We start from the raw sequence: 27,559 nt of genomic DNA on the forward strand, positions 1-27,559 counted from the left end.
CCACAGGAGTAGAAGAAAAAGATAATAAGGATCAAATCAGAAACCAATGAAATAAAAAATAATAATAAAGAAAATAATTCATCAAGAAGAAGAAGAAAAAAGAGATGATGAGGGAACACACAAATTACCTATATCAGAAACCAGAGAGGTGACACTGACCTCATTTAATTCTAAAAATGTTAAGAAGATACAAGAAAATATAATGAATCACTTCATGCTAATAAATTTAACAATTGATATAAAATGAACAAATTCCTTGAAAAAACACAAACTACCAAACCTCACTGAAGAAGAAATATGTAACCAGAATGGACCTATATTTATTAAAAATTAGAATTCTAATTAAAAATCTTCATGCACATACACACTGCAGTCTCAGACACATGCACTGATGAGTTCTACAAAGCATTTAGGGAATAATAGTAATTTTATATAATTTATTTCAAAAAAGTGAAAGGAAGTTGTTATGGTTTGAATGTTTGTGTCCCTTCCAAAATTCATGTTGAAACTTAATCTCCAACGTAATGGTATTAAGAGGCAGGGACTTTTGGAAGTGATTAGGTCAGGAGGTCTCCTCCATCATGAATGGCTTAAGGGCTCCTCCCTAATGAATGGATTTAAGGCCCTTATAAAAAGGGCTTCACAATAGTTCACATCTTTTTGTCCTTCCATCTATGAATAATGGGTTCTCACCAGACAATAAACCTGCCAGTATCTTCAACTCCTAGCCTTCAGAACTGGGAAAAATAAATTTGTGTTATTTATTACCACCTTGTCTGTGGTATTTTGTTATAGCAGCATGAATAAACTAAGACAGAGACTACAAATCATTCTGTGAAATCAGAATTTACTCTGAGAAAGTAAAACTAGAAAATATTTCAAGAAAAGAAAATGAAAGGCCAATATTCCGTAAAACTCTAAAAAAATTGGCAAATCAAACCTAATAATTTATAAAAATTGTGATACACCATGACCAAGTGGAGTTTTTATTTCAGGAGGCAAGATTAGTTTATCACTCAAAAAACAACAATGTAATTTACCAAAATTGACAAACTGAAAAAAGAAAAGCACATAATTACCTCAATGTACATAGAAAAAGTATTTTGGAGCCAATGAGGAAACTAATACTATAGCTTGCTACCACTATTGCCACAGACTTCTGCAGACTAGGCAACAGAGGCCCTCACAGGCACTGCTGACATTGATTACAGCTGAAAAACCTACACAGAGACTATACTACTGCACCCACCTGGAACCAAGAGCAATGCACTCTACCTTACTGACACCTTAGGACCCATCTACAGGTAAAAGTTTTTCCCAAAATATGCCACTCTATAAAATTAGAAGAGGTGACTGTACCACAATATGTGCAGATATCAATGCACCGACACAATAAACAATAAAGCAAGGAAACATGATGCTGCCAAAGAAACAATAATTCTCCAACAACTGACCCTAAAGAAATAAAACTTTATGAATTGCATGAAAAGAAATTCAAAATAATGATCTTAAGAAACCTTAGCAAGATACAAGAGAATACAGTAGAAAATTCAATGAAATCAGGAAAACAATTTATGATCTGAATAAGAAAGTCAACAAAGAGGCATCATTTAAAAAGGAACAAACAGAAATCTTATAGCTGAAGAAGTCAATAAATAATTTTTTAAATTGAGAGCTTCAACGACAGACTAGATCAAGCAAAATGAACTTCTGAACTCAAAATAACCTATCCAGAGGGAAAAGGAGAGAGAGAGAAAAGGATTAAAAAATGAAGAAAGCCTGTGGGACTTATGAGACACCATTAAGTAAACAAATGTTTGCATTATGAAATTTTCAGAGTAAGAAGAGACAGATAAAAACACAGAAACCTTATTTAACAAAATTACAGGTGAAAAATTCCCGTGTGCTGGAAGAGATACGGACATCCAGGTCCATGAAACTCAAACATCCCCAAATAACTCAAAGAAGTCCTCTCTCAGATACATCATAGTCAAACCACCAAAAGGTGAAAACAAGAAGAGATTCTAAAAGCAGAAGGAAAGAAAAATAACAAAGTCACATATAAGGGAATCCCCAATAGTCTATGAGCAAACTTCTCAGCAGAAACCTCTCAGGCCTGGAGAGAATGGGATAAGAGAGGGGGAACAAAAGCCCTACTAACCAGGAATATTATATCCAGCAAAGCTATCCTTGAGAAACAGAGGAAATACAATCTTTCCCAGGCAAGAATAAACTGAGGAAATTCATTACCACTAGATTGCCTTTACAAGAAATGCTTAAGAGAGTACTTCAACCAGAAGTGAAAGGACAATAATTACTATCATGAAAACATGTGAAAGAATAAAACTTACTAGTAGAGGCAAATTCATAATCAACATCAGAATCTACATTATGATAATGGTATAGGTAAATCTTTAAAATCTCTAGTATGAATATTAAAAAATCAAAATGGTCAAAAGCAACTATAGCTACAATAAGTTGTTAAGAAACACACGAAATTAAAAAGATGTAAATTAAGGCAGTAAAATTATAAATTGTGGGGGTGGGGTAAGGTAAAAGTCTATACAGTATTTGTATGTGACCACAGTCATGTTGTTTTCAACTTAAAATAGTGTATTATAACTTTATAATTTTTTATATAATCTCATGGTAACAAAAAAATTATAGCAGATACACAAATGAGAACAAGGAAAGAATCAAAGCTTAGCACTACAAAAAACCATCAAACCACAAAGGTAAACAACAACAGAGGAAAAGAGGAACAAAAGATCTATAAAATAACCAGAAAACAAGTAACAAAATGGCAGGAGTCTTTACGTAACATCAACACTAATTTTGAATATAAATGAATAAAGTCTCCAGCTAACATATAGAGTGGCTAAATCGATTTTTAAAAACAAGACCTAATTGTATGCTGCCTACAAGAGATTCACTTCACCTCTAAGGACACAGACTGAAAGTGAAGGGAAGGAAAAATATACTCCATGCAAACTAAAACCCAAAGAAAAGCATGAGTAGCTATGCTTATATCTGATAAAATAGAGTTTAAGTCAAAACCTGTAAAAGGTCATTATACAATGATGAAATCAATTCAACAAGAGGATATTACCATTGTAAAAATATATGCATATAAATTTGTACCTAAATATATAAAGGACATATAATTAGATCTAAATGAAGACATAAATTGCAATACAATAATAGCAGGGGATGTCAACACCTTACTTCAGCAATGTTCAGATCATCCAGACAAAAAATGATCAGAGAAATATTGGATTTAAAGTGTACTCTACACAAAACAGATATAAGGTACATTTACAGAACATTCTATCCAGCAGCTGCAGAATACACATTCTTCTCAATTGCACATGGAACACTCTCCAAGATAGATTATATATTATATATATTAGATATATTAGAAATATATATTATATATATTAGAAAACAAGTCTTAACAAATTTAAGAAGACCAAAATCATATGAGGTATCTTCTTTGACAACAAAGCTATAAAACCAAAAATTAATACAAGGAGGAACTTCAGAAACTTTACCAATATGAGGAAATAAAACATCATGCTCCTGAATAACCAAGGAGTCAACAAAGAAATTAAAAGGGAAGTTAGAAAGTATCTTGAGACAAACAAAAATAAAAACAAAACATACCAAACCCTATGAGATACAGCAAAAACAGCTGTAACAAGGAAGTATATAACAATAATTGCCTACATCAAAAAATAAGATGTGAAATAAACAACCTAACACTATACCTCAAGAAACCAGGAAAAGAACAAACTCAACCCAAAATTAGAAGGAAAAAAAATAAAGGTTAGAGCAGAAATAAAATAAAGACTGGAAAATACAAAACATTAACAAAATGAGGTTTTTTTGGAAAGATAAAGGTGACAAATCTTTAGCTAGACTAAGAAATGAAAGAAAATCAGAGATGAAAAATGGAACATTACAACTGATACCACAGAAAGAATCATAAGACACTATTATAAACAATTACATGTTTATATGTAAACAAATTCCATGAAGTTGCAGGATACAAACCTCAACATACAAAAATCTCTACTGTTTCTGTACAGCAATAGCAAACTATCTGAAAAAGAAATCAAGAAAATAATCCCATTCACAATAGCTACAAAAAAATAAAATGGGAACAATTACATGCACAGTATGAACAATTGGATAACCTAGAAGAAATGGATCTTTTACTGGACACATACAGCCTACCAAGATTTAATTATGAAGAAATAGAAAATGAGAACAGACTAATAATGAGTAAGGAGATTGAGTCAGTACTAAAAAGTCTCCCACCAAAGAAAAGTCCAGGACCTGATTGCTTCATTTCTGAATTCCACCAAACATTTAAGGAACTAATATCAGTTCTTCTTAAACTATTCTAAAATATTGAAAAGGAAGTATTTCCAAACTATTCTACAAGGCCAGCATTACCTGTTACTAAATCCAGACAAGGACACAACAAAAAAGTAAACTATAGGCCAGCATCCCTGATGAACATAGATATAAAAATCCTCAACAAAATAATAGCAAACTAAATTCAACAACACATTTAAAAAGATCCTTCAACATGATCAGGTGGGATTTATCCCAGGGATGCAAGGATGGTTCAATATACGCAAATTAATATGTTACATCATACATGCAGAAAAAGCATTTGACAGAATTCAACATCACTTCATAATAAAAGCTCTTAATGAAGTTAGTTTAGAAGAAATGTAACTCAATATAATAAAGGCCATATATAACAAATCCATAGTTAACATCATTTTGAAGAAGGAAAATTGAAAGCCTTTCCTTCAGGATCTGAAACAAGACAAGGATGACCAGTCTTTTTTTTTTTTTTTTTTTTTTTTTTTTTTTTTTTTTTTTTTTTGAGATAGAGTCTTGCTCTGTTGCCCAGGCTGGAGTGCAGTGGCACAATCCTGGCTCACTGCAACCTCTGCCTCCCAGGTTCAAGTGATTCTCCTGCCTCAGCCTCCCAAGTAGCTGGGATTACAGGTGTGCACCACCACACCTGGCTAATTTTTTTTGTATTTTTAGTAGAAATGGGGTTTCATTGTGTTGGCCAGGCTAGTCTTGAACTCTTTACCCTCAATCTACACACCTCAGCCTCCTAAAGTGCTGGGATTAGAGGCATGAGCCCCTACACCCAGCTAAGGATGCCCACTTTTACCACTTTCATTCAACACAATACTAGAAGTCTTAGCCAGAGCAATTAGGCTACAGAAAAAAAAAAAGACATCCAAATTAGAAAGGAAAAGCTAAATTGTTCCTGTTTGCAGATGACATGAACTTCTATATAGAAAACCCTAAAGACCTCACCACCAAAAAACAAATTCCATAAAGTTGCAGGATACAAAAATCAACACACAAAAATCCCTACTGTTTCTGTACAGCAATAGCAAACTATCTGAAAAAGAAATCAAGAAAATAATCCCATTCACAATAACTACAAAAAAATAAAATGGGAATAAATACAACCAAGGAGATAAAAGATCTGTATTCTGAAAATTATGAATCACTGAAAGAAATTGAAGATGACATAAGTAAATGAAAAAATATCCTTTGTCCATGGCTTGGAAGAATAAACATTGTTAAAATGCCTGTATTATCCAAAGTGATATACAGATTCAATGCAATCTTTTTCAAAATACCAATGACATTATTCATAAAAACAGGAAAAAAATGAATCTAAAATTGGTATGGAGCCACAAAAGACACTGAATATACAACAATCTTGAGCAAGAACAAAGCTGGAGGCACGACACCACCTGACTTCAAGATATATTACTACAGGCTGGGTGCAGTGGCTTACACCTGTAATCCCAGCATTTTGAGAGGCCAAGGTGGGAGAATTGCTTGAGCTCAAGAGTTCAAGAGCACCCTGGAAAACATAGTGAGACCTCATCTGTACAAAAAAATATAAAAATTAACTGGGTGTGGTGGCACATGTCTATAGTCTCAGCTACTTGGAAAGCCAAAGTGTGAGGATCGCTTGAGCCCAAGAGGTCAAGGCTTCAGTGACCTGTGGTCATACCACTGCATTCCAGCCTGGACAACAGAGTGAGACCCTGTCCTTAAAATAAAATAAATTTTAAAAAGATATTCTACAAAGCTATAGTAACCAAAACAGCATGGTACTAAACAATATTTTGGTATAATAACTAAAACGGCATAAAAACAGACACATTGACCAGTGAAACTCAAACATAAAAGTCAATTGACCTAATTTTGAAAAATGAGCAGAAGATTTTAATAGATATTTTCCCAACGAAGATATGGTGATAAGTATATGAAAAAATGCTCATCATTAATTATTAGAAAAATGCAAATTAAAACCCTAATAAGACACCACAACACACTCACTAGAATTAAAAATTAAATTCTAACTCTCTGCTAAGTCTGTGGAATTCTGCATATAGGCATAGCCCAGCCTTTGGCCAACTGGATCTGCACAGAGTTCTTTACATGAAATTAAAATGATTGACCACATCAAGCATTGGAGAGGATGTGGAGGAACTGAAACTCTAATACCTTGATGGTGAGAATGTATTAGAGGACCACTCTAAATTGCAGGATCACTTTACATTTTTCCGGTTATTAAAAAGTTAAACACCTTCCGCATGACTCAGCCATTCCGCTTCTAGCTCTTTATCCTAGATAAGTGAAAGCATATGTCCACACAAAGACCTGTACACAAATGCTGATCACAGATGTATTTGTAATAGCTAAAAACAACCCGTATGTCCATCAACAGATGAGACCTGGTTGATGCTTCCAAGGCCCCTCATTTGTTCCCAGCTGTTCCCGACAGCCCTACTCCATGAAGACCACACATGGCACTTTGATCCCATGAACAGCTGCCCTCTCTGGAGTGAAGAGAGGTGCCTGGCTGTAAGACTAGCAACAGAATCCTCCCTTCTAGTCCTAGGTGAGTAGGGAGACAGGAAAGGAACAAGGAGGAGGAGGCGGATCTCACATTAATCTTCTCCCTGATACCTAATCTCCAAGATGGAAAAGCTTAATATACATTAATACATCTGTGCTTGTATAAGCATAAAACAGCACCAACGGGACAGATAAGAAACCAGTAGCACTGGGGCCCCTTTGAGGAAGGAATCTGGTGGTTGAGAGGTTGAAGTAGGAGAGACTTTTCATAGCACAGTCTTTAGTTCCCTTGTAATGTCTACTGAGTATACCACCTCTTTGCAAAAATAAATAGAAATACAATCAGTATGAAAAGTGCTTGCATGCTTCTCCAGAGTGACCTTCTAGCCACTCCTCTGGGCAATGCTCCTTGAGGTCAGGGCTTCCCAGAGGACAAGGTTGTAGGGTGATTTGCTTCCCAATGGGGAGTTCCAGTCAGAGCCACCCTTCAACCTACCAGGGAGCTTGCTCTGACCATCAGAATTAGAGCTCATCTTAGTTTGTTATGTGCTTCTATAGCAGAATACCCAAGACTGGGTAATTTACAATGAACAGAAATTTATTGGCTCACAGTTTTGGAGGCTGGGAAGTCCAAGAGCAAGGTACCAGCATAACAAGGGGCCTTCTTCTTATGTCATAACATAACAGAAGGGCAAAGAGAGGCTGAGAGAGGGCCAGACTTTTTTATACCAGCATTAATACCACCCATGATGGCGGAGCTCTCCTGGCCCAATCACCTCTTAGAAGTCCCACCTCTTATTACTGCTATAATGGCAATTAAATTTCAACATGAGTTTTGGATAAACATTCATACCATGTTGGAGCTAAAAGGTGCTCACCAGGCTCTCCTCCTACCCTCGCCTCGCTGGTGAATTAATGAAAAGAACACCAAAGTTCATGGAGATATGAGTTGTTTCAGGTCACAGCTGAGACCAGAGAGCTGACTGCCTCCCAGCTCAGCTCAAAGAACTATGTTCTCTTCCTCAGCTACAAAAATAATGTATGCTCACTGCAAACAACTTAAGCCTAACAGTAGTATTAAGGAAAAATAGTCTCCCTTTCTCTGCCCACATCTCACCTCTAAAAAAAGCTACTGCTAACATTTTGCAGTATCTACTTCCAGACCTATTTCTATACCATTAACAATTTACAGACTCTTACTTAATTCTGATGTTTTACAAAAGTGGGATCATACCATATACAGTACTTTGCAATATGCTGTTTCCTCCACACCACAGCTGGTCCTGGTTCCAAAGCAGGGTGTTTTAATCCAGCTCTTTCCTTTTAATAGCTGTTAATAATCCCACAGTGTGAACATCACATAATCCCATCATTTACTGGTCCAGCTCACCATGAATGGACACTTAGGTTAGTGTTTGTTTTTGTACTTCTAACCAAAGCTGCAGAAATGTCCTCATTACTGCATTTCTCTGCATGTATATGAATATTTCTGTCAGCTTGATCCCTAGAAAGGGCGGAATTTCTGAGTCAAAGTTTCTGATTACTGTAGGTTTTGACAGGAGTTCTTTTGGCTATTTCTCCCTGTATCACTTGGCTGGCTACTGCTTTTCGAAGCAGTCTCAGGTACTCTCTAGAGAAGAAAAAGGATGCCAATGTGGTGGGAGAAGGGAGAGGATCAGGGAAAATAACTAATGGATACTAAGATTAATACCTGGGTGATGAAATAATCTGACAACAAACCCTCATGACACAAGTTTATCTATATAACAAACCTGCACATACACCCCTGAACTTTAAAGTTAAATTTTATAAAAGAGAAAAAAAAGGAAATGTATATAAATAAGAACATAAGGCAAAGAGGCTTTGGAGTTAAAATAAACTCACCATGAAATGTCTTTTTCTCAATTAGCCTGCATGTTGGAATTTATCCTAAGGACATAATTACAGAGATGCACAAAGTCTTCGTTACAAGGAAGTATGTCTCCACATTGCTAATGCAGCCATTTCCCAGCACAAACTGCAGGCCAGGATTGGCAGTCCTGGATCCTGGTGGGCTCAGGCTGCATGAATTGATGTGCATGAGGCTTTGGCATTTGCGTAGAGGGAGTAATGAATCCCAGGGGAGAGGAGAGTGGCAGGGATTCCCCAACTCCTCCCAGCCTGGCCTATGTCCTGGCTTTATAAGTCCCTGTGTGAGAACAGTCCTGGAGTCTGCCTTGCACAAGCAGTGACATTTTCAGATATTGTACCTTTTAATTCTAGAACTTCCATTTGGTTTTCTTTTAGTTTCTGTTTCTCTGCTAAGATTCTCCATCTGGTCATTCATTATGATCATTTTGTTGACACTCTAAGACCTCTAACATATTTGTACTAACTGCAGGCCCATTTTGGCTTTGAACAAAGTCTTAAGGTAGGCCCCTTACTCCTAAGTCTTGGTCTTTGTGGGATTTCAACAGTCTATTGCATTAATTGAGGTCTCTTCACTCTGTTTGAGCTGAACTCCCAATATCTCCCAGCACACCCTGACCTTCAGTTCTCATACCCACAAGCAATCTCTGCTAAGTCTATAAAATTCTGCATATAGGCATAGCCCAGGCTACGGCCAACTGGATCTGCACAGAACCCATTGCATAGCTCCTTCCTGTCCTACAAACTCCAGCTGTTTCAGTAGCCCAGACTCTGGTCTCTGCCTCCTCATCTCAGTGAGATCACCACTCTGCTCAGAGGCCACCTCCCTGCACCCTGCAGGAAGACGCCTCCCCCAGAAACCAGGGAGATCAATTATGAGCTAACCCAGGGGTTTCCTCTCTCTCAAGGATGACAGGCATGTACTGTTGCTATTCAATGCCTCAAAACAGTCCTCTCATTCATTTTGTCCAGTCTCTCATTTGATTTTAGTGGGAGGGCAGCTACCATCGCTTTGTCATGGCCAGAGGCAGAAGTGCCTGACGTTTTCTGAAACAACAGTGACACTGTTAGAGATGCTGACACCAGACTCCGGGGGTCTTGAGGGCAGACTCTCCCTGCCACGCCTGACACATACATCATGGCACATCTTTTATGAATGCGTGAGGCCGTGATGTTGGAGGAGGGGACTGGCTGGGCTTTGATGTGGAAACATGGAGATGACATTAGCTGAGTATGAGGATCTGGGAAGTTGAGCGGGTTTCCTGGGAAAGAGGGCAAGGTTAGCCTTGGCTCTGCTGAGTTCAGGGTGCATCAGGGCCTCTACAGGGACCGTGGACAAATGGACATGTGGGGCTTCAGCATCAGAAATAGCTGGAGCCAGGGATGGAGATTTGTGATGATCCACTGATGGGGACAGATATGAGGCTGAGCCTCAAGAGAGAGCACGGAGCCAGCAAAGGAAGGAGCCAGGAAGCTTGGGCCTGCTCACCTTTAGGGGCAGATCAGGGAAGAGGGGCCAGGATGGCAGGAAGAAAGGCAGGGATGGTGTCCTGGGAGCCAGGGAGAGAGCAGGGTTGGAGCTTAGTGAAAGGAGGGAGCCAAGAACGGGGGAGGAGGGGCTGCCAGGTGTCGGGGGCATCCAGAGCCTGCAATGGGTGCCTGAGGGTAAGGGGAGTGCCCAGACGGGCCTTCTGGGCTGATGAACTTTCTCTAGAGAAAAAAGCATCTGTGCAATGACCTGGATGAGACCGGAGGCTATTATTCTAAGTGAAGTAACTCAGGAATGGAAAATCAAACATCGTATGTTCTCACTTATGTGTGGGAGCTAAGCTATAAGGACGCAAAGGCATAAGAATGATACAATGGACTTTGGGGACTTGGGGAAAAGAGTGGGAGGGAGGCGAGGGATAAAAGACAGCAAATAAGGTGCAGTGTGTACTGCTTGGGTGATAGGTGCACCAGGATCTCACAAATCACCACTAAAGAACTTACTCATGTAACTAAATACCACCTGTACCCCAATAACTTATGGAAAAAATAAAATAAAATGGAAAAAAGTGCATCTGTGGGTGTGTATTTCAGATGGGAGCTAGTGCTGCACCTTCACTACAGAGTCCTGTGGATCTCTACCATTCCACACCTCCAGAGTGCTATAAAGCCTAGTTTCTGTAAAAAGCATCACTACCTGTCACAAAGAGGAAAGTGAGGGTGCTTTGCTTTACACAGTAGCTGTAAACCAGTAGGAAGTGGGTGTGGAAAAGTCAGGCTCTGTCTGAAAGCCTGAGTTCTAGCCCAGGGGGCCTGACTAAGAATTGGTGCTGGAGACTCTCCTCTCCAGTTCCTGGCTGGGAGGCTGACTAAGGAGTGGGACTGGGGATTCTCTTCTCCTCCTCGGCTCCTGCTGGGCAAAAGTTTTTGTGTGTGCCACGGTTGTTGGCAGAACAACAGCCCCAAAGATGTCCCCATACCTCTTGTGCATTTTCTTTAGATAAAGAGTGAGGGCCGGGCGCGGTGGCTCAAGCCTGTAATCCCAGCACTTTGGGAGGCCGAGGCGGGCGGATCACAAGGTCAGGAGATCGAGACCACAGTGAAACCCCGTCTCTACTAAAAATACAAAAAATTAGCCGGGCGTGGTGGCGGGCGCCTGTAGTCCCAGCTACTCAGGAGGCTGAGGCAGGAGAATGGCGGGAACCCGGGAGGCGGAGCTTGCAGTGAGCCGAGATCGCGCCACTGCACTCCAGCCTGGGCAACAGCGTGAGACTCCGTCTCAAAAAAAAAAAAAAAAAAAAAAAAAAAAAAAAAAAAAAGAGTGAGATCACTGGCATAGTAGATAAGGCTGCACATGGCCAGACCCCTGCTGGCTTCTCCAGAATGATCTCTGCCTGTCTTCTTCCCTTTCATCCCCTCAAAGGCTGGGCTTCCTTCCACCCTGGAGCTTCTGAGCCTGTGAGACCCTCCCACCTCTTCTCCTCTGGATCTCAGCTCAGTGTCCTTCCCAGCCCCGCCCTGGAAGCCAGTGCACTTGCCAGGGCACTGCAGTTCCATCACAGGCCTGCGTGGGGCATCCTCTGTGAGAGCGCCTGTGCCCATGGATGTAATTTACATACTCATCGAGAAATTAACATCAATTCTTCATAGCAGGTCAAGTGCAAGGAGACCACTATTCTCCAATCTTTCTACAAAAAGGTGGTGTCTATTTTCCTACCCCCTGTGTCTAGGCCAGCACTGGGACGTGGTTTTGCAACAGAATAGGGCACAAGTGACAGTTTCCTCTTGCTTCCACTCTGCATGATTTCCCTTACTCTGACACCCTGCCATCATAGCCATGAAATTTAAAATAACACACGCACGTCAGATTATAAAAGTCCTGCATACTTCCCGAAAAAAGATAGTGATTAGTGAAGATCCCCATTGTTGAGGACTTCTACGAGCAGCAGAGAGAGAGACTTCCGTAAATACCTGTCAACTGCACAGAGAGCTCCATGGACACCTGTCAACTGCACAGAGAGCTCCATGGACACCTGTCAACTGCACAGAGAGCTCCATGGACACCTGTCAACTACACAGAGAGCTCCATGGACACCCGTCAACTGCACAGAGAGAGCTCCATGGACACCTGTCAACTGCACAGAGAGCTCCATGGACACCTGTCAACTGCACAGAGCGCTCCATGGACACCTGTCAACTACACAGAGAGCTCCATGGACACCTGTCAACTGCACAGAGAGCTCCATGGACACCTGTCAACTGCACAGAGAGCTCCATGGACACCTGTCAACTGCACAGAGAGCTCCATGGACACCTGTCAACTACACAGAGAGCTCCATGGACACCTGTCAACTACACAGAGAGCTCCATGGACACCCTGTCAACTGCACAGAGAGAGCTCCATGGACACCTGTCAACTGCACAGAGAGACTTCTGTAAATAGCTCCCTGTCAACTGCACAGAGAGAGCTCCATGGACACCCATCAACTGCACAGAGAGACTTCTGTAAATACCTGTCAACTGCACAGAGAGAGCTCCATGGACACCCGTCAACTGCACAGAGTGTTCCATGGACACCCGTCAACTGCACAGAGAGAGCTCCATGGACAACCATCAACTGCAGACAGTGCTCCATGGACACCCGTCAACTGCACAGAGAGCTCCATGGACACCTGTCAACTACACAGAGAGCTCCATGGACACCTGTCAACTGCACAGAGAGCTCCATGGACACCTGTCAACTGCACAGAGAGCTCCATGGACACAACTGTCAACTCAACACAGAGAGAGAGCTCCATGGACACCTGTCAACTGCACAGAGAGAGCTCCATGGACACCTGTCAACTGCACAGAGAGAGCTCCTCCATGGACACCTGTCAACTGCACAGAGAGAGCTCCATGGACACCTGTCAACTGCACAGAGAGCTCCATGGACACCTGTCAACTGCACAGAGAGCTCCATGGCTCCATGGACACCTGCACAGAGAGCTCCATGGACACCTGGTCAACTGCACAGAGAGCTCCATGGACACCTGTCAACTACACAGAGAGCTCCATGGACACCTGTCAACTGCACAGAGAGCTCCATGGACACCTGTCAACTACACAGAGAGCTCCATGGACACCTGTCAACTGCACAGAGAGCTCCATGGACACCTGTCAACTACAGAGAGCTCCAGAGCTCCATGGACACCTGTCAACTGCACAGAGAGCTCCATGGACACCTGTCAACTGCACAGAGAGCTCCATGGACACCTGTCAACTGCACAGAGAGCTCCATGGACACCTGTCAATTGCACAGAGAGCTCCATGGACACCTGTCAACTACACAGAGAGCTCCATGGACACCTGTCAACTACACAGAGAGCTCCATGGACACCTGTCAACTGCACAGAGAGCTCCATGGACACCCATCAACTGCACAGAGAGAGCTCCATGGACACCTGTCAACTGCACAGAGAGACTTCTGTAAATACCTGTCAACTGCACAGAGAGAGCTCCATGGACACCTGTCAACTGCACAGAGAGACTTCTGTAAATACCTGTCAACTGCACAGAGAGAGCTCCATGGACACCCGTCAACTGCACAGAGTGTTCCATGGACACCCGTCAACTGCACAGAGAGAGCTCCATGGACAACCATCAACTGCAGACAGTGCTCCATGGACACCCGTCAACTGCACAGAGAGCTCCATGGACACCCGTCAACTGCACAGAGAGAGCTCCATGGACACCCGTCAACTGCACAGAGAGAGCTCCATGGACACCTGTCAACTGCAGACAGTGCTCCATGGACACCCGTCAACTGCACAGAGAGAGCTCCATGGACACCTGTCAACTGCACAGAGAGCTCCATGGACACCTGTCAATGGCACAGAGAGCTCCATGGACACTTGTCAATGGCACAGAGAGCTCCATGGACACTTGTCAATGGCACAGAGAGCTCCATGGATACTTGTCAATGGCACAGAGAGATCCATGGACACTTGTCAATGGCACAGAGAGCTCCATGGACACTTGTCAATGGCACAGAGAGCTCCATGGATACTTGTCAATGGCACAGAGAGCTCCATGGACACTTGTCAATGGCACAGAGAGCTCCATGGATACTTGTCAATGGCACAGAGAGCTCCATGGACACCTGTCAACTACACAGAGAGCTCCATGGACACCTGTCAATGGCACAGAGAGCTCCATGGACACTTGTCAATGGCACAGAGAGCTCCATGGATACTTGTCAATGGCACAGAGAGCTCCATGGATACTTGTCAATGGCACAGAGAGCTCCATGGATACTTGTCACCTCTGCTCAGCTGTGCTAAGTACCATGCCATGCACAATGGCCACCCTGACCTGTTGAACTTTCAGGATGGCTCCACCAGGTCCTTGATGGCTCTGCCCCTAGGGCTGCTCCCTGGGCTTCTGCGGATGGACCTGCTCATCCTAAGGAGAGAGAAGCAGGAGGCCACAGCAGCCCTCACTGTCCCCCACACGAAGGGCCTTGGAGCAGGCAATCCCACATCATTGAGTTGTCAGGTTCTCAAAGTAATTCTCAGAGGGGTCACCATGACCTTTGTTGAAGGGAAATTGAACCTCCAGCAGGTGCCAGCCCCGCAGACTGAGACCCAAGTGGGCAAAATGAATGGCCACACAGAGCTCAGAGCCCAGCCAAGGGCCCCAGACACCAGGCTAGTCTGCACTCCCTGGGGGGACACACGCCCAAGCTGGGTAGTGAGCAAGGCAAAGGGGAGGATCCCAGCCCCAGGCCTCCTGCCACGGAGGGGCTCAGCTGAGGAGGGAGCCGGCAAAACACTGAATTGACTTTTAGAAGTTTGAGCATCACAGGGGAAGGATATTCTGACCTCTGAATCCCAACAGTGTTTATGACTCAGACTGAGTGGCTGTTCACTAGCTACAAATAAACAGAAAAGTCTAGTGCTACGTGGGTTCCACCAGAAGCAGGGGCTGCAGAGGGCTGTTGGAAAACAAAATGAAACAGCTTTGAGGATCAGACCACAGGTCAGTGGCTGTGCTGGTACAACACGCCAGGGGCATACCCACCGGGCAGATGCTGGTGCTGCTGACCACGGCCTTCCTCTGTGGATGTGATTTGGCTTTCCTCACGGTGCATGCAGGAGGTGCTCAATAAATGCTCTTGAATGACTATATGGTCCCTGTCAATGTGGAGCTGGGCCCCTCTAGTGAACTCAGGTCCTGGTAAAATGTCTCCTGCTTCCTCCCCTCTGTGCTTTCTCTATCAGCCAGGGGCCCACAGCTCCAAGAATGGAGTCCAGCAGCACCATCCCCACTCCCCAGCTCCTACCAATTTCTCTTCTCTGCCTCAGTCTCCCACATTATGATCCAACTGTGTACCACCGCTCTGCCCCACAATTCACAAGGTAAAGCTTTGACCCACAATGTAGCTGCGTTTGTGGGTAGGACCTGTAAGGAGGTGACTAAGGTTAAAGGAGGTCGCAAGAGCGGGGCCCGATCTAATGGAACTGGTGTCGTTGTAGAGGAAACAGAGGCCAGAGCACTCATCCCCCACTCTCTCCAACCAGCACATAGAGGAACTGCCCTGTAAGGACACAGAGAGACCTCACTGGAAATAGACTCCGCCAACACCTCGTTCTTGGACTTTCAGCCTCGAGAATGGTAAGAAAATAAACGTCTGTTGTTTCAGGCATCCACTCTGTGGTATCCTGTTCTGGCAGCTGGAGCTGACTCTGACACTCCCTGCAGACCCCATTCCCTCCTGCCTGGGCCAGGCCTGGGCCTCCTCATGGCCCCTCCCTGTCTTTCCTCTGGAGCCCACCCTCTCACCCTCAGAAAGTCCTGGGGCTCTTTCCAAGGCCTGAATCATGACAGCATCAGGTCTGTGCTCCAGAAAGATCAGTTCAGCTGCAGGAGATCCTGCACCGCTTCCCACCAATGGCAGCAAGAGCAGCCAAGATTGAATGAGCCCGTGCTGTATGCCAGGCCCAGAGGCAGCCTTGAATGCGTTTTCCAAGTCATCTCCCGGCAGCCCTATGAGGTAGGTGCTAGGATTTAGTTTTCCTCTTTTGCAGATGACAATGTCCCACAGTGTGGCCCAAGGCCACATAGCCAGGAGGTGAGTGACTTGGGACAACCCTCAGAGGCTTCACACTTTGGCGTCTTTTAAATTCCAGCTTTCTTTACAGGGTGAATAAAGGTCTGTCTCCCTGGCCAGTCCCTAGGTCTCACACTGGCCTCTGTAACAACCATGCTACCCGTGCACCTCTCGCGTCTCACCTCCACACCCAGGCTCAAGCTGTCCCTATGTGGAAAGCCTTTACCTTGATGCCCAGGACTCCTCATTTTAAAGCTTTGGTTCTCCATCCTGGCAGCTCTTGAGAGTCACCTGGTGTTTGGGTCAGGGCTCTCCAGAGACAGAGAAGCAATGGGACAGACACTCACCACACACACACATACATATGCGTACATATATATGTATGTACATACACATTCTATATATATACACACATATATATGTGCATATGTGTATTAAGAAATTTATTTTAAGGAATTGACTCATGCGATTGTGGGGGCTGTAAAGTCCTGGATTTGGAGGGCAGGTCAGTGGCTGGAGTGGATGCCACAGTCTTGAGGCAAGATTTCCTCTTCTCTGGGAAACTCTGATTTATTCTCAATCCTTTGACTGACTGGAGAGGGCCACTCAAAGCCCCTTAAAGTCACCAACTACAGGTGACAACCACAGCTACAAAATACCTTCACAGCAACACGCAGACTAGCATTTCAATAACTGGGAGGAACAGCCCAGCCAGGAGGACACACAAGATTGACCTTCACCTTTGCAGAGCCTTCAAAGTGCAGAGGCCCAGGCCCCAGGGAGACCGATGCAGTTCCTACCAATGCTTTTAAAAGCACACGGCTGGCCCAGAACGGCTGCTTTCGGATGCACAAATCACAGAGTATTCTTTGCCTGTGTCCACCTGGTGCTCATCCCCTAATCTTGAAATCACCTCCTGGGGGTCCCGCCTCCCCCTTGCTGCAGGCACCTGCAGGCTGGGGCCCTGGTTTATATCACTGTGTCCACAGCACCCAGGGCGGTGCCTGGCACCTATGACGTGCTCACGCATTGGACGAACAGTGGGCTACAGTCATGGTCTGTAGAGCTGGAAAGCCTCAAATTCAAAATGGGCAAGTTTCATCCCCTCTCTTTGCCTCGTTTTCCTCAACTGTTAACAACAACAAAAAAAAATGGAGCACTAATAGCTGTCTCATCGCCTTGTCAAGGGACTTAGGCAATACAATGCATGAAAAGTGCTTATCAAGGTACTTGCTGGGAAGTAACAGCTCAAAAAAAAAAAAAAAGAGGGGGGCAGCCCTGTTTCCGCTGATTGTCACTGGGGCTGTGCATTCCCACTCTGAGAGCTCTGCTGCTTGGTGCTCAGCCAGAATCACCCAGGGCCAGACCTGCCTCTGCAGCAAGAAGCCCGCCAGGTCACCCTGAGACCAGGTTCTCCGAAGCATCCTGCATCCTGGCGAGCATCTCCAGCGCCACCTGGTGTCTGTGCAGGGAGTGGCTGGGTTTCCACAGCCTTTCAAATCTCTAGCCCGAACTTGCAAGAAAAGGCAGGGGTTGCCTGCTGTTCTGTGAAGTCACCATGGAGACGACTGGGGGAGGGGGGAGTCCTCACTCGCTGCAGGTGGCTCTTCACTTTACAGAAGGATACACTGCACGAAGTCTTTCAAGTACATCCTCTCCACACTTAAAATGGCATTCAAATAACACGTTAGCATTCACTTTGTACAAGTATGTCTGCTGGGGAAAGGATCCTGGAGCCTGCAAAGAGGACTTTCTTTACATGTAGACAATATCAGGGACTCCCGAGTGTTGCCTCTCTCCGTGTAACGTTCTCCATGTCATCAAATGCCCGTGTCACCACATTCTTGGCGTCACACATTTGTCTTAGGATTTTGATATGGTTTGGCTGTGTCCCCACCCAAATCTCATCTTGAATTGTAGCTCCCATAATTCCCAAGTGTTGTGGGAGGGACCCACTGGGAGATCATTGAACCATGGGGGTGGTTTCCCCCATACTGCTCTCGTGGTAGTGAATAAGTCTCATGAGATCTGGTGGTTTTATGAGGGGAAACTCCTTTTGCTTGTTTCTCATCCTCTCTTGCCTGCCACCATGTGAGACATGCCTTTCACTTTCCACCATGATTGTGAGGCCTCCCCAGGCATGTGGAACTGTAAGTCCATTAAACCTCTTTTTCTCTCTGGGTGCGGTGGCTCAAGCCTGTAATCTCAGCATTTTGAGAGGCCGAGGTGGGTGGATCACCTGAGGTCAGGAGTTCGAGACCAGCCTGGCCAACATGGTGACACCCTGCCTCTACTAAAAATACAAAAATTAGCCGGGTGTGGTGGTGTGCACCTGTTTTTCCTGGCTACTTGGGAGGCTGAGGCAGGAGAATTGCTTGAACCCAGGAGATGGAGGTTGCAGTGAGCCAAGATCGCGCCACAGCACTCCAGCCTGAGCAACAGAGCAAGGCTCAGTCTTGGGGGAGGGGGCGCAATGAAAAAACCACCTCTTTTTCCTTATAAATTACCCAGTCTCAGGTATGTTCTTATCAGGATTGTGAAAATGGACTAATATAGATTTCACCTCCCGACCCAGCCCTCTTTTGCATTGTTGAGTTTATGGTGAACATCAGCTTTTAAGGTCAGTCATGAGCTACTATAGGGTTGGAGACTGTGTCTAGTTTCTCCTTAGAATCCTGAGGCCTAGATTGGGACATACAGTACTTGTTGAATACATAGCACGGGTGTTTCTTAAGAAGCTTTAAAAAAAAAATCTATAAAGCCGGGAAATCCCACACGTCTCTACTCCTATACAGCCTAGCTGGCTGGAATTGACTCATGGGATTGTGGGGGCTAGGATTTACTTTCCACTCCTGCACCAGCACTAGAACCCCCGCTGTGCTTGCTGAAATGTACTTCCTAGCACCTCACTCCTAGGACACAGTGGGGCAGGCTGTGCTAGAACATATTAATATGTACATAGGCACTCTCCCGGGTCACCGTTTATTACTATCTTGCATGTATATTTTATAAAGTATGCAGTATATTAGTATGGTACCTCTAATGTATAGTTTATAAATAAATAACGTACAAATATTGGACTTTTTTTCTTGTGCTCCTGGGACACACCCTCAGAAAACCTTGGCGGCAGGGCTACCATGTGAGCGCCATGTGCACCACACAGACCAGGCACTCCATGAGCCTTGTCTTATCCGCCCCCCAGGACAACCTGACGAGAGGGTCAGTGACATCACCTGTGAGCTACTGACAGGCAGCCAGGGCCCGGATGTGCCACCACCTGCCCACGGTCCCCCCAGTGGGCACAGTGATCTGAGGCTGGGCACCGTGGGTTACCCAACCTGGTCTGGGACAGGTGACTCATAGCAGGTGCCATCGAGAGGCCTTCTTGAGGCTTGTTTCTCCTGACCAACCCAAAGGTCCCCACCAGCCTGTCCTGGCACGTAGACCCCAGCGATTAATTCTCCTTGCCCTTGTTCCTGGCTAAGCAGGCAAGCGAAACCACACCCAGTTACACAAACACATCAGCTGCACATCCGGATGGAGAACAGATGTACCTATGCAGCGGCAGGGACATCAACACTCTGACGAGTTGGCCAAGGAATGAGGAATAGCACAAATCAGGTACTGAACATTGACAAACTGGGAGCCAAACTTTGCTTCATGCCTGTGAGGCGATATTTTCATGAGCGGTGGATGCCCAGTTCTTCCCTGTTCCTGCTCGCTCGTCAACCACAGTGATGATGACAGTGCTGATTACCATGGCAACCAGAACGCTTACTGAGCACAACGAGACAAAGCTATACTTCGGTGACCACCCCTGTTTACCTTCATAAGAACTTTGTTGTCACCCCCATTTACAAGGGGTATGACTGAAGCACAGAGAGATTGAGAAATTTTCCCAATGTCACAGAGCTAGAAACATGTCGAGGCAAGTGGGGTGGTCAAACCCTGCAGCGTCTCTCTATGCAGTAAGCCCCAGAGACGGGGGCCCACCTGACTGCACAGACATTCCCAATGCCAGGGACCAAATGTTTGTGTCCCTCAAAATTCCTATGTTGAAGCCTAACCCCGATGTGATGGTATATGGGGGTTGGGTCTTGAAGGTGACTAGGTCATTAGGTGGAACCCTCATCAAGGGGATCGGTGCCCTTAGAAAAGGGACCCCAGAGAGCTCTGTGGCCCCTTCTGCCATGTGAGGACACATAGAAGGCACCATCTATGAGAAAGTGGGGCCTCTCCAGACCCCACGTGTCAGAACCTTGATCTCGGACTTCCCTGTCTCTGGAACTTTGAGGAATGAATTTCTGTTGTTTATAAGACACCCAGTCTAGAGATTTTGTTATGACAGCTCAAAGGGACAAAGACTCCAGCATGGATGAAGTGGAGGGCCTGCTCCCTCCTTACATGGGCTCAGCTGAGAACAGTGGTGAGTCCCAGCCCGCAGCCTTGCTGTCATGAACACCTGGGAGAAGCTGTCTGCAGGAGGAGCAGCACAGGCAGCTGGGGGCTCTGGAGAAGTCAGCTTTCTTGCATCAGCAAGTTCTTCCCTTGCAGTCCTGATTCCCACAGCAGCCCCTCAGTCCCTTGCTCCCCCTCATCACGTGTTCCTACTGGGCCCAGAGCCGGGACACTGTGACAAACCAGACAGGTGTGGTCATGACCCTTGGGTTCAGCACAGAGAAAAAACAAAACACAAACATCTTTTTCTCAACAGGTTTTAAAACTTAAATCTTGAGGCAGTGACAAACAAAGACTGTTTCTCATAAAATTCACTTTTGATGACTGGAGAATGTGCGCAAGGCCCTGCTCACCCACCGCTGACCAGGCACACCCACGAAGGCACCCCGCACACGAGCGTGTGTGCGGGCACATGGGCATGTGGGCATGTTTGCAGGGGGTGTGCCTGCCTCTGATAGGGCCTCCACCATTTCCAAAAATTAAATTCTGATGCAGATGCATTCTCCATTCTAATAGAGAATTGAAGTGCACAAAAATGATTGATAACAAAAGTTTTCTTTTTCACATGGGGTAAGACGATGTCTGGCAAGGCTCCATCAACAGGAGAAAGAGAGGGAGAGAGGGAGAGAGGGAGATGGAGAGGGAGAGAGAATAAATGGATAAATAAATGAATAAAATAGTAGTTGTTGTGATTAATAATTGATGTATTTACTGCCTGGTGCTTTTCTGCTTCCACACCATGGAGATCTGAAAATAACGTAGCAGGCGCGACGGTGGGAATGGGGTTTGAACTCAGCACACTGCAGACAGAAGCAAATAACAACCACCTTTCACCATTGTCTGCACCAGGCAAAGCAAAACACTCTTACAGGCCTTTCCTACTGTGAGTAATTTTCCCCCAAAAAAGCAACATTTATAGACTTTCTCTATGACCAATATTGAATTTTCCAACAGCATTTTATCTCAGAGATTTATCACTTCTGGAGCACTGGGGACACAGCTGAGAATGTGACAAAAGCAAAGCACTGCTTTCTGCACTTGATTTCAGGGCTTCAGGGACCCTAGACTGTGTATCCTGGGACCAGCACACAGAAACCTCAATTTGCAAATGGCTGGAGTCTGTACCCCGGACATACCTGCCAGTCTGTGCAACGGGCCCAGCCCTCAACGAGGACTTTCTCAGGGTCAGACAGGAACCCTGACCTTGGCCCACAAAAGGCCCATGGAGGAAAGGGGGCCTCACCCAGGGTTTGCAGATGACACCCCACGTAACACGTCATACAGTGCACCACAGCGTTGGGCCTGGGCCACGCTCACGACAGCAGTTTCCAGGATGAGTTTCTACAATAAGTGCTACCTCCCCCCCTCTCAGACCCCAGCTCAAACTCCACGTTCACTTGTGGACACCAGGTTTCAAGCACAAATAACAAGAGGCTCAGGTCTGAGCCACGCCCTGGGAGAAACAGTACAGGGATGAGGGCTCCCTGGACCTGGCACCTGTTAGTACTTTACAGGCACTGGCTCCTCTAATCCCCCATTGGCCCATTCTGGCTCATTCATTTAACTGATACTTATTTTGCCCTTAGCACTCATGAGCTGTGCACACAGTAAGAACTACAGAGATGAAGGCTTGGTCCCTCGGAGCCCACGTGCTGGCAGAGAGGCTGTATGGGCAAAGCCAGTGGTATTGGGGTCAGGGACGCTGCCACAGGGAAAATAAGGTTGGGTGAGAAGAAGGGGCCATGTGTTGCCATACAGCGGCCAGGTGGCTTCCTGCACAGGGCGATGTTTTAAACACGGTGGAGCCATGCACACCTCCAGGGGCAGCAAGAGTCTCAGGGGCTGTGGTTGGGGTGTGAGGACTATCAAGGAGGCCCATGGGCTGGGTCCAAGGGAGAGGCGAGCTGGGGGAGGGAGGCAGGCCACATGGGGTGGGGCCGCAGGCACTAGGGAGGATGTAGCATTCAATGCCTCAGGGAGGCACTGGAGGGATATCAGCAAGAGGTGACATTATCCAACTTCCATGGGACCCTGGTCCTGTGGCCACCTGTGTGGAGAATGAACTGGAAATGGGGCAATGGTGGCACAGAGAGACTGCCTGGAGGCCAAGTCCAGGTAGGAGAGCACAGCGAACCACTGCCGGAGAAGAGGGGGTTGGCTGGACCCCAGAACGGCTCGAAGGGGAGCAGAGAAGACTTCAAGGTCATCTGCACATCAGCACAAAGCCAAAAGCTTCGCAGGAGGCTTAGATGTATTGACTGAAATGAGGGAGAGTCCCAGGCCGGGGCACAGATGGGAACCGAAATCTGGAGATGTAAGCTGTGCGATGCGCACCAGCCCCCACGTGGAGGCACAGAGTCTACAGAGACACCCTAGAGCTCAGGGGCCAGCCATCAGCTGGAGGGACACACCAGAGATTCATCAGGGTCACAGATGTGTCTAAAACCACACATCCAACAGGTGCTCACTGACTCTTAGAACCAGGTATGTGGGATGATGGGCACATCATAGGGCACAGATACCAGCATGATCGCCCACACAGACAAAATTAGACAGTCAACAATAAGTAATTGATGGGTAGCAGAGAGAGAATAGAGAATGATAAGAATTAGTGTGAATCTGCAACTGTGTCCCAGCCAGGAAGGAAGGTTCAGTGTTGTCATAGGAGCCAACAATGAGGGACTTTGATCTGACAACAAGGAAATGGGGCAGGGACAGGGGAGGGACCTGCCCAGGGCCAAGTCCAAGTTTCACAGCACATTCTGTTGGAGGCCATGGACTGGCCCAGCCAGAGAAATCCCGGGGATGGACGGGGATTTGTGGGTCAAAGGCCAGAGCCTAGCTTTGGCTCAATGAGAAGAGGAACGAGTTAACCAAGAGGAGTGGAATCAGGGGGTTGAAAGGGGGTTCTCTAAAAGATGTGTCCAAGTCCAAATCCCCAGAATCTGTGAAAGTGACCTTATTTGGAAAGTGGATCTTTGCAGAAGTAATTAAGTTAATCTCTAGATGAGGAGATCATCCAGGATTATCCAGACGGGCCCTGCCTGCAGTGACTACAATCCTTATACGAAGGGGAGAGGAAGGAGGGAGGAGGAGGAGGCAGTCACGTGCCCAAGGAGGCAAGGCTGGGAGTTTCAGGCCAAGGAACACAGGAACCACCAGAAACCGGAAGAGAATGGCTCCTGCTTGGAGCACTCGCAGGGAGCACAACCCTACCTACACTTCGATTTTGGATTTCTAGCTCCCAGAACTGCAAGAGAGAAAATTTTGTGGTCAGAAGCCACCTAGCAGGTGATAAGGTGTTACGACAGCCACAAGAGGCCAACACAGCTGGCCATGACCAGGCCGCTTTGGCTGAGCAGGAGGCGTCCCTGTGCACAGCACTCAGAGGAGGAGGGTGCTGGGCAGGAGGGACAGAGGCGGGAGCCAAAGGTGCTGCTAGATGTGCTTTGATGCCAGTTCCAGTGCAGAAACTCTGCGTCTCGACCGTGCTGCCAAAAAGTGTTTTAAGGGCACATCTGGGCCAGGCCTGAGGCTCCCGAGACATGAAACACAGATTCCCATCCTCTTCCGTGTTTAAATAAAATGACTGCATTATACCTTTAATCCTTTAATGCCAGGCATGAGGACACTGCATCTGGATGGCCTAATGATGCCCTGAAGGAAAGTCAAGCTGCGAGAGCCTTCGGGGCCAGGAGCTCTCCCCACCATGTGGATGGTGAGGACAGGAAGAAGTACTCTCTGAGGTGCACCCGGCTTAAGCCAGGCCCTGTGCCAAGGGCTGATGTGGATTAATCCACTCATCCTCAGAGAGGGTCTAGTACAGAGCAGAAAGCTGGAGCTGGCAGCCTGGGTTCATGTCTCAGCCTGGCACCAATGAGCTTCATGGCCATGGCCAGTTACATGGCCTCCCCATGCCTCAGTTTACACATCTGTAAAATAAGGATTATGATGTCATCAGCCTCATGGGGCTCCTGTCTTGTCATAACCTTAGACCAGCATCCCAGACACAAGAAGCACCCGGTAAAGGGCCCTGGCTGTTGACATTGTCAATGTCAAGAGGAAGCAGTTCCAATCTCCCTCTCACCAATGAAAGCATTGTGTCCTGGAGTGGACAAGGGCCTTATGGAAGGGCACCCCCAAACCAGGAGCACAGACTATGCCAGTGATTCTCAACTGGGGGTGATTCTGCCCCCAGGGACATCTGGCCAAGTCTAGAGATGTTTTAGTTTGTCTCCACTGGGGGCATCCAGTGTGGAGAGGCCAGGGATGCTGCAGAATATCCTACTGTGTCCAGGACAGCCCCCTGCCAAGCAGAGAATCGCCTGGCCCCATGCCACTAGTGCTGAGGGACCCTGCTCTAGCCCTTGACCATCCCAACACCAGCTCTTCTCCGAAGTGCACCCACATAGCACCCTTCTCCCTTGACCATCCCAACACCAGTTCTTCTCCCAAGTGCACCCACATAGCACTCTTCTGCTGGAGGTTCGCAGGTGTTTAAGGGCAAGGATTCCAGGGTCTAATGGGTTTGGGGAACACCACAGGCTCCAGCCTCTTCAAAGACATTGGTGCCCTCAGGCCAGTGACCAGTCCCAAGTTTCTGCCACAAAGACACTGGTCCCACGGTGGAAATCAGCCTCCTCCAAACACAGGGGTAACAGCACCCCCCCCACCCTTTCATGTTTTGCAGCCACATATTCAGAGTTGCTTCCTCGGACCTGGTGGAAAGGCTCCGAAGCAGCAGGAAAGGGGAGGCTATGGAGCCCTGGGCTGCCGGTCTGTCCACCCATCACAGTACCAACCGCATGCTTCAGCACCAGCCAGGGTCAGCACTGACATCTGCTGCCCTTTCCCGCTCCCCACAGGAAGACATGGCCGGAGTTCTGCCCACGCCCACAACAGTCACCATGAAATGCTTCCAGAAAGAACAGCAATGAACACTTCCTGATTCTTCCCTTGCAGGCCAAACACCACGGCCACCCTGGACCCTCCTGGAAGTGACCAGAGGGCCCCGCACAGCCGGTACCAGCTGGGAGGGAAACCCCCTCAGCGCTTCCTCCTCCTAGCCTGAGCCGCCTCCTCCCTTCATTGCAGGGTGGTCTGCAGGCCTCTATCGTCCCGAGCCCCGGAATCCTCAAGGGTAGGATGGAGCAATTACTCTGACCCCGAGAACGCACCATGAAGACAAACACGGAGCTGGCTTCCCAGGACCCTGTGAACACCTGCTCCCAAACAAGCATCCGCTGCCTGTCCCATTCACACCACTTCTGAGACGGCCATTTGGGATCAGTGGAGCAATCTCTCTCCCTCCCTCTCCCTCCGCTTCCATCTCATCTTGCTTTATTTTTTTTTTTTCTATAACTTCTAAACACCGAGCATCTGTACACCACCTGTATACTGTTCGCCACACCATCCTCAGGGGTGGCGTTCTCAAAGTCACTTGCTACACTACTTTCATGTTTTTGGTTTTTTTTTCCACGTATACATAAAAACTAATATGCAACTCTCAAAACAACTTTGCCGGGGTATTTTCTAATTCCTTGCTCCAAGCCTGGCTGTGCACCCCCATCCCAGCTTGTTTCAGGAGAGGTTCATTTCCAGAGGACACAACCTCCTCCTGTTTCTCCCCAGGTGCAGCCCCTCGACCTGTTCCTCCCCCAGGCATGAGCTCTGTCCCCGACCCCCTGGTGACAGGAGACCTCTGGCCGAGATCCCCACACTTAATGGGCCATCCTTTCCTCACCAGAAATAATGGAGTCGTTCAGCGCCTCCTCGTCCTGATACAAAAGCAAGTCGTCCTTGAGTTCAGAATTCATGATCAGGTTCTCCTTGTTCTCCTCAGATTCCTTAGCGGCAGTTCGCTTGTTCTCCAAGGCCCCGTCAAAGCTCCAAGCCTCCTCCCTCTCCTTGCCCCGCTCCACGCTGGATGTTCTCGACAGACGGACATCCACCCGCTTCTTTGGAGACCCTTTACTTTCCCTTCCTTGAAAACTAAATCAGAAAGATGGTTCAGGTTACAGGTTGCCCCCTTCACCCAGAAATCCAGCACAATTGACTTCGGAGCTTATAATTAATATCACAGAGGCAGCACCAAAATGCATGCAGCCTCTTGGCTTTTATCCTGGACGCACCAGAAGGAGCATGAGGCTTTGAGTTCAAGGCAAATGGCTGTTTACAACATGCTGTTTTGAAAAGCTCAGAACATGCAAGTTATAAAACCTGCCAAAACATAGGGCAATCAATGTTCAGGGAGAGGACGTCACAAAAACTGAGAAGGACATTTTGTTAGTCTAATACTCCTCCAAACCATCCTGTCTCCCGTTACCTATTTTACCTCTAACGATTCATTATTTCTTACACAGATGTAGCCGCTAGTCTTTCACAGTCCATGAGACACATGTGATCCAAAATAAGAGTAAGCTGCAGGCACAGGTTGCCTTACACTCTTGCCCAGTGAAAACAATGAAGCCCTCAGCGTCCTGGGACAAAGTGGAACAGCCACTTCTCTCTAAGTCATTCTCTCCTGCCAAGCTCTCAACCCCACCCTGGGTCCTGAGGGGCTCACGCAGGGGACTTTGTGACCAGGTTCCCACAGTGCACATTCACTGTGCAACCCCTCCCAGAATGTGGGAACCAAGGTCAGCTATGTAATTTGCAGAGCGAGGTGCAAAATGAAAATGTGGGTTCCTTGTTTAGAAG

The 27,559-nt window shown here is 46.4% G+C and overlaps 1 protein-coding gene across 4 annotated transcripts in view; it reads right to left on the reverse strand.

The window, feature by feature from the left end:
* The window catches only part of PHACTR3 (phosphatase and actin regulator 3), a 274,576-nt gene that overhangs the window by 50,245 nt on the left and 196,772 nt on the right, over positions 1 to 27,559 (reverse strand). For all 4 annotated transcript variants that reach the window (XM_050745555.1, XM_050745554.1, XM_050745556.1 and 1 more), the window contains exon 7: positions 26,604 to 26,851. In XM_050745555.1, the coding sequence (XP_050601512.1) occupies positions 26,604 to 26,851 (248 nt within the window). The remainder of the gene's footprint in view (positions 1 to 26,603; positions 26,852 to 27,559) is intronic.

Source organism: Macaca thibetana, chromosome 10 (genome assembly GCF_024542745.1).
Source record: "Macaca thibetana thibetana isolate TM-01 chromosome 10, ASM2454274v1, whole genome shotgun sequence".
NCBI classification, from domain to species: Eukaryota; Metazoa; Chordata; class Mammalia; order Primates; family Cercopithecidae; genus Macaca; species Macaca thibetana.